Raw genomic sequence first — 8,512 nt, 5'->3', positions numbered from 1 at the left:
AAAAAAAAAAAATCTAAGTGCTTTTCAAAATGCTTTTAAAAGGTGAGCATTACCACTGAATCTCTGTCAACCCCACTCTGACACTGCAAAAAGAACGCTGTTTCCCTATTCTAGTCTGTAAAAGTGCTTTACCGGTTTGATTCTATATATTGAAAAAACAGAGAAAATGTGTATTTTGTTAAACCCTTTAAGTGTATGATGTTTCCAAATCAAGAAATAGATTCTAACAGATCCAGGCACGTAATCTATTCAATTTTATATGGTGGCACAGTAGTCTAAAAAGTGGATCCGGATGGGAGATGAAGTATCCAGTGAAATGGTAATTTGGAATAACTTAATTTTTTTGGATTTTAGAATGCTTGATATATGGGAGAGAACAATATAACTAATACTTTTTTTCACATTTGCTTTATGAAGGCAAAGAGAATTCATAGTACTTAGACTGCGTGTGTTCGACTTCATGAATTCACTATCACGTTTTGTTATGCTTGGGGAAAGAAAAGGTGAAAACACAGTGTGCAGCCTTTGTGCATAACTAGGACTGCTCATCTTTATTGAATTATTGTATATCAAAGTAGCACTGTGTCTTACAATGTTTCACTTACATGTTTTTGTAGTAAATGAAAGACTCTTGGTTTTTTATCTACTGCTGTGGAGCTTCAGGTTCCCAAGCCTTTAGCAAAGAGGCAAACAGACCTTCATGCCATTTCAGTATGTGGTAACCTGAAACAGAGTATCATGACTCCAGCATATTTCTGAAATTCTGTATTTGCAATAGTTGGATTAAAACTTGGGTGGAGAATGATGTATTGTGTGTTGCACAACAGGCAAGTTTCCAGTACTACTTTTTGAGAACTGAATTCCTTTCAGTGGGACAAATGACTTTTCTGAATCTTTTCCCATAGTGACTATTCAGCTGTGAATTGCATTACTGCACTGAAATTTCTACTTAATAAGAACTCTCATCCTCCACAGATCTAGCTGTTCTATGTATTGTCTGCCCATCAGAGTATCAATCTCAATTGTGTGCTTTAGCACCATTCCAGATGAGAATTAGTTTTCTTCTAGTGCCTCAAAAGAATTTTTCACAAAGTTGTAGTAGATGATTCTTGTGAAATGCAGGATGTTTCCTTGCCTGTGCAATCGTAGTCTTCCCATAAACAAAGGTCGTGGTTTGACACTAAAACCAAAATGCTTTATTTCCATAGTGTCTTAAAATAAGGAAATAAATGTGCCTCATTCTGCATTGCAGACCTGCTTTCAGACTCAACATTTATGTGACATTTGTGATGCGGTCACTTACTGCTATAGGTTGTGTTGAGTGAGATTGACTGGTGATTTGATGTGGCTGAACTACAAGAGTTGCATACATTGTGGAAGCTACATGTTCCAGAACTTTGCTTTTTCTGATATAGTCTAATTGATTCTCCCAGAATCAGAAGCTGAAGGGAAAGAACCTGAGAAGTGAATAATGAAGTATGTTTACTTTAGAATTGTTTAATTGGCATAGCTATACCAGCAGAATGCTTAAGGCAAGACCTGGTTCTAAGGAAGATGCTTGCCATTGGAGCAGAACCTCGTTCATATGGAAGCGGGTGGATCGCAGTATTCCTGGAAGCTGCATTCTATCACTTTTGGAGAGACAGGAGTGGTAAGTGTTGTGATGTTCTTGCTACCTGTTCTCATAGCAGTATGCAAAACACAACCAGTTGTTTACTTATTTTGTAAGAAGCTATGTAATGTGAGCAGAAACAGAGGACTTGTAGAAGTCTGAAATTCTGACATTACCCCGCTTTCAGTGTTTCAGTTCTATTGGATGCTTATTATGACCGTCTAACAGACTAATAGTTGTTTGATGGAAACAAATAACAGCATAGAGGGAGGTAAATTAAGAAAGAGTGGGCCTGATAGCACTACCTGTAGTGCTTAGGATTGTCCTATTACAATCTCTTCTGTGGAGACTGAGATTTAGGAGCAAGCAAATCAACCAAGGGGAGTAAAGAGCCATGACAGTTTTTCTTTTCCAGTTATTGAGCATCATTCTCTATATTAAAACTATATTCAGGGTTGTTTATGTCCTGTATAGTAATACAGGTTAGCTCTTCTGTAGTGAAACTCTGACGTATGTACGATCAAAAGTTGTTGCTTGGGCTTTGTGGGATGGGAAGGGATTTATAAGAATATGCAGTGAATGACAGTTTTCGCTTCATCATGACTTGAGTCATTTTTTCCCCCAGTCTACTAACTATGATTAAATGAGCTTAAGTATTAAGCACTGGACGACGTACTGCCTGTGGGTCCTGGGAGCTGAAGCGTCCTCTCTGCTTAGCACTGGGAAGGCCACACCTGAAGTGCCATGTCCAATTCTGGGGCCTTCAGTACAAGAGAGACCTGGACATGCTGGTAAAAGGTCAGCAGACTGCCACCAAGGACCTGGAGCACTCCTCCTGTGAGGAGAGGCTGAGAAAGCTGGGCCTGTTCAGCCTGGAGAAGAGGAGGCTCAGAGGGATCTCATCAGTATCCATAAATACCTAAAGAGAGGGTGCAAACAGGGCAGAGCCAGGGTCCTTACAGTTGTGCCTGTGCCAGGACAAGAGGCAGTGTGCACAATCTGTCAGGAGGGTCCCTCTGAGCATCATGAAGCACTTCTTCAGTGGGTGGGTGGCTTAAGCATTGGTGCAGGTTGATTAGAGAGGTGATGAATGTCCCTGCTTGAACAGATGGACCCAGAGGTCCCTGCCAACCTCAGCCATTTGGAGAAATCATGCTTAACACCTTTACACAGTATTTGTAGAAATAATGGAATATGGGGTTCTACTGATCTCCTTTTCTTCTTCTTCTTCTTTTTTTTTTTCCTTCACATGCTGCTTTTTCATTTCCACGCTAGAATGACAGCTCCTAATTTATAAATAGCTTGGAATCCCATCCTTTGGAAATTGTAGGTACATTTTTCTGTTGCTACATCAGTGTTGCTATTTGCCAATTTCCTAATCTTGTGTGCAGGACAAATGAGTGGGACCTACTTATGGCTTTCTTGTATTTTGTTTCCAATCAGTAGATGGGGACTGCTCTTCGAAGGATCTATTAGTTTCCCCTTAAAGCAGCAGAGCCCCAGGAAAGCAAAAATTTCCCCATCTATTTTCACAATTTTGCAAAAGAATGTCCTATCTCCAGGCTCCAGAAAACCCTGTTAATGTGCAGTTGTGCATGCAAATCAGGTACAGATTCTCTTCCAGTTACAGTAGTCATCAAGCTACCATGCAGGGTAGAAGAGGGAATAACTTGTAACTGATCCACTGAATTAAACAAAATTCCAATGGAGAGAGTGATAACACCCTTTTCATGGCTGGAAGAAAGGTAAATGTGGTTCAATTTTGATCCTTCTCCTATAGTATGTTTTAAGGTGTAGTATTGTTGAGGTGATAAAACTCCTGTTGTGTCTAAACACAATTACTGATGTATTAAATTCAATAACTTCAGGTGGAAAAGTAGATCTGGCGTCTCCATTTGCATATTTAGATTATTGTCAATAAATAACATTAGCAATTGCTTTTGAGCACAGTAATGTATTAGGATGATTGAAGCTACCTTGTAAGTAAATATTTGTTAGTGGTATCTGGAGGTACAGCAGCAGCTTTCTACTTGTTAGTACACAGAGATAGCTTTTTAAAGGCTTCATTTGTATCTTTTGTCTTCTTAAGCGTAACTAAAATCTAATGAAAACTGGTTATTATCGATGATTTTTTTAGAGGGCTTTGGGACTTCCATGGGAACTTCTCTGTAGCAATATCAAGGACACAGTATATTTCTTGTGTATTGTCAGAAGTAGAAGAAAACAAGTCACAAAGCATAATTTTCTCAGTGTGGTGGGTTTTTCTCTGAGAGAAGGGGGTTGTGTGTGGCCTAATAAATTGAGTTGGATAATGTGTGTGTTGAATTTAAAGGGTTCAGCTGCCTGAGTTTTAGGAAAAGCAAGTTAGAAATGAAGCTGCTAAAACGATGTGTGTGTATCTACCTGAACTGTTACCCATTGTGTCTGTTCATGCATCTGATCTTATCAAGGACTTTGCTTTGTTTCTAGTTTGCATATTCTGCTGCAAAGTCCATTGTGAAGACTTGTTTGGAGGCTCTCTGAACACTGCTGCTCGTAGATTATGTGAAGAAATGGCAGTGCCAGGAAAGAACATAAAAGGCAAACTTCTGGGAAATTCTTCAGGACGATGGGACTAAACAATTTGTCTGTGTTGCAACTATCTCAACATTTTTCCTGCAAAAGCTCTTCAGGAATTGCTAGTTTCTCTCTTTTAAAGGTCATATACTTGGACTAGAATCAGGATTTTAGGGGTACTCAGATGTTTTCATTTAAGTTATGCCTGGTTTTGTGCTGAATAAATTTTATACAGGGAAGATTTGTTAATGTTGAGATTTCTGTTAAAGTTAGGATATCTTAAGATGATAGGTTTTAAATTTGACTTCTTTTCTTTCTCATCCTGACAGCGTTTTAAATGGTTTTGATATTTTTCTTTCTAGATAACAAACGAGCCTTGTGACTGTGCGATTAACTACAGCTTTTCCTCCCCTCCTTTTATAGAGTTTATTTTCAAGTAGCACAACCCTGCCAGGAGCAATACTAGACTGTCGTGCTGTTCTCATCGTCGTTGGACGGTAGGCTGTTTTTGGTATTCCTCCTCTGCAGTGCCAACGCTATGTCCAGTTCTCTCAGTTGCTTCAAGAAGCCTCTGTTTGGCAGAATGCATCGGTGCCGTGATACTTGCTCAATGGCATCCACCACTGTCATGTTCTTGTAAATCATCAGGTAAGCCAAGACCAATGTGGCTGACCGGCTGCGACCCATAGCACAGTGCACGAGGACCTTGTCTGTGGAAACAAAGAAATATGATGCAGAGAAGACAGTGGCAGATTTCTTTTTCTTAATGTGAAGTTTTCTGTAGTGCCCCTGCTCCATTTGGAGGCTTAACTACACTTACTAGTATTTTTTGTAAGATCTATTTTTTTACAGGTTGGGAAACTGAGCCTAAGTCTTTCTATGGTAAGTATTTCTGTAGTACCTGAACACAGAACACAATCTTTGTAGGAAATTACCTGTTTAATCCTAAACTAGTTATCTTTGCTTTTATTTGTAAACAATTGTTGCAGAGAAGCTCTAGGGACCTTGCTTTAAATAACAAAGCAAGCCCAGCTGCACCTTGTATTTATCACAGAGGTGTGGGAAGGTTTGTTGAGCTATCAAACCATCCTTTCATGAGGATAAATGGGATACAGGGAGGTGCATTTCTCGTTACTATGAGCTAGAGATAAAAACTGACAAAAAATATTATTTTTGTCTTACACCGTTTTCCTTCAAGATTTGAGTCGCATTACTTTGGCCCAAGTATTTGATGTGTAAAACATTGCTGACAGGGGTTAGTGCTATTTTGAGAGTGGAAGGCATTAGTAGACTACCACGTGGATAGAAGGAAACCACTTCTTAAACTCTGGAAAAGCTTATTTAGGAAATCTTCTCTGGCTAGTAACTCCTGAATGGAATTAAAGTCACATTTTTGTCAACCCACTGTAACTCCCTCTTGTATAGAATTGTGTCCTTGCAGCAGTGGCCTATACTGTAATTGCAGTCTCTGCTAGTAGTCTTTTATCTGTGGAGAGATGTTTTAGCTTTATAACTTTGCTTGGTTTTAAATTCATGCTTCTAGTGGCAAAAGTCTGTGTTTCCAGGTGCTGTCAGGGATATAGCCTTCCTCATTTGCCATGTATAGGGAGGTGGAGAAAGCAAGTAGAAAATGGGTTCAGGTCTGCTTAACAGGCTTGGAACTCTTCAAAAAATTTCCAGAAATGATTCAAAGCCCTTTAGGGGGTCACACAAAGGACTGAACTGCTGAAGGAAGTAGATTTGGAATGGTGTCTCTAACACTCTGTTTAGCTAAATTGCCACAGGAAAAGAAAAGAAAAAAAAACAAACAACAACAAAAAAAACTTGTCAGGGCCAATAATAGTTTCTCTGTCAGTTATGCCTTGTGAGAAGTGTTGGGTGCAAAGCCATGACTCCTGCTGATTAACTCCTTTGCTTCCAGGCACGAGACAATGTGTTGGCACAAATAGCATTGCTGTGTAATGGATGCAACGAACTGCCAACACTAGAGGATTAATGGTTACAGTCTGCATCCTAATCCCAGCAGATAGTCTTAGAGGCATCTTGGCAAAATTCCAGTCTCTCTGATAACTGTAAGTGCCTCTTCCTCTCTTGGAAAATGATAATCCCTTCTATTATTACTCCAAATATTTGAAACGGATGAAAACTACCACTTGTTCAGCTCCTCACACTTATCTTTAGAACTTCCTACCTTGTAAAATGGTTGTTGAGATAGGACAAGGAAGCTTTGCTTTTGTGTGGGTGGGAAATGGGATCTTGGAGAAAATGTGCATTTTCATATATTAACTAAGGCAAAAAATGGCCATACAATTTTCTGAAATGCCTTCTAGTTGTAGGAAAATTAAGATGTTGCTTTCCTGTGTGTGTTCAAAATGACTGCCTATTACAGCAAAATGGTGGAACTCTTCTGCAGAGCTGTGTGCCTTCTGTGCTATTCTGTAGTCTTTTAGTTTTTAGTTTTGATGAAAAAAAAAAAACATGCAAGTCCTCTGTTCAAAAGAGGGAATCCACTCTTGCAGTCTGTGTGATTTTGGCCAGTTATACTTAGTGGCACCTTGAGAGTTATGGAACCCCACGGAGCCAGAGTTCTGCTGAGTGGAGTCAAGTTGCTGAATTGCTCTGGTCGCTTTGCTTGGAGTTTGGGCTTGTGCTTCTTGAAAAACTGTCTAGATGCAGCTTTCACTTTACAGAGCCAGATGGAGTAGTAAATGTTGAGATTTCTGTGGTCAGATGCTTTGAGTCTTTCTATCTATGTCTAATTCTTCTCACATTGCCTTTTTTTAATCTCCATCTCTATTGTGCTTTTCCCACGACGTTCTTTGCAAGAGAAGAAAATGATGTTCTTGTCCAGTTTACTTTTTGAGAAACTGTGATACCAGGAGAATGAATACTATAGAAATCTTAAAATAGTGCCTTCTGTTATGGTAACCAGGCCTTCCTGGTATAAAATTGTAAGCTGTCCTAAGGTCTGAATTCTGTATTTTGGTAAATCCTTAAGCACAGCTGAAGGATAGCTTGCATGATTGCAAACAGAAGCTGTTTTCATAGAATCCAGAATCATAGAATGGTCTGGGTTGGAAGGAATGTTTATCATCTATTTCCAACCCCCCTGCTACAGGCAGGAACACGTCCCTCTAAACCAGTTTGCTCAAAGCTCCATCCAGCCTGGCCTTGAATGCTTCCAGGGAGGGGGCATCCACAACCTCACTGAGCAATCTGTTCCAGTGCCTCACTACTCCCACTGTAAAGAATTTCTTCCCAATATCCCTCTTCCAGTTTAAAAGTTTCCCCTTGTGCTATCATTACATGCCTTTATAAAATAAAGTCCCTCCCTAGCTTTCCTGTAGGCCCCCTTCAGGTACTGGAAGGCTGCTATGAAGTCCCCCCAGTGCCTTCTCTTCTCCGCTCTCAGGAGCCCCAACACTAAGAGCCCATCCTCATAGGGGAGGTGCTCCAGCCTTCTGATCATCTTCGTGACCCTCCTCTGGACCCACTCCAGCAGCTCAATGACCCCAGAACTGGATGGAGTACTCCAGGTGGGGTTTCATGAGAGCAGAGTATAGAGGCAGAATCATCTTCCTCACCTGTTTTCATCTTAAATCCATCTGCCCATGCTCAAAGTCTGCTAGTACTGCTCTGATGAAGGAGCCTTTCACCATCACAAAGATTTTGAAGTTAGCCAGAATTATTATATTAGAACTATTTTGGCAACAGGAAAATTACCAGATTTTCTGTCCTGATGCAGAAAATCTTTCTTCCTTTTTCCTCTCTGCATTTCTTGATCTCTGATGCTAAGTAACAAATGACTTTAATGGATGTAATTGTTACTGATCAGAATTGTTTAGCACCTAATACTGAATTCAAGTCCTACTTGGTTACCTCTGCAGAAAGGCACTTGGTTTCTTACTATAAAATTCTGTTTAGGAATTTGGATGTTACTTGTCAGTCAGAAAGTTGCTCTTAAATAGTCATTTCATTAGGCATTTGAAATACATCTAGGCTAGATGTGCATTCACAGAGAAGATGAACAGTGTCTAGCAATCTTGCTATAGTTTAAAGACCATATGGATTTGATGGTCAGTGCACAGCTGCAGAAACAATTGCAGCTGGTAGGATCTACTTCAGAGCAGGCTTTTTTGTTTTGTAGAAGTTCATCCAGTCACTCTTTAATTTGATCCTTTGCTTCAGTACTGAACTGGTGTGTGGTACAGTCTTAGTATTTCCTGGGTTCCATGGTTTTGAAACAAGGCTCACACTTCCCCGTCTCATCCTCCCCTGCCCCAATACATACTGAGTTTCAAGTATTTTGTAGGCTTTGCAGCCTTGCCTTGTGCTTGGTTTTTT

The 8,512-nt window shown here is 40.0% G+C and overlaps 1 protein-coding gene across 1 annotated transcript in view; it reads right to left on the bottom strand.

Annotated features, from left to right (window-relative positions):
* Positions 1 to 1,416: 1,416 nt before the first annotated feature.
* The window catches only part of LOC100539205 (dual specificity phosphatase DUPD1), a 22,866-nt gene continuing 15,770 nt past the window's right edge, over positions 1,417 to 8,512 (bottom strand). Inside the window, exon 4 of the mRNA XM_003207951.4 lies at positions 1,417 to 4,878. Coding sequence (XP_003207999.1) covers positions 4,631 to 4,878 — 248 coding nt within the window. The 3' untranslated portion in view covers positions 1,417 to 4,630. The remainder of the gene's footprint in view (positions 4,879 to 8,512) is intronic.

This window comes from Meleagris gallopavo, chromosome 8, assembly GCF_000146605.3.
Source record: "Meleagris gallopavo isolate NT-WF06-2002-E0010 breed Aviagen turkey brand Nicholas breeding stock chromosome 8, Turkey_5.1, whole genome shotgun sequence".
NCBI classification, from domain to species: domain Eukaryota; kingdom Metazoa; phylum Chordata; class Aves; order Galliformes; family Phasianidae; genus Meleagris; species Meleagris gallopavo.
This window is presented reverse-complemented; position numbering and strand designations above follow the sequence as displayed.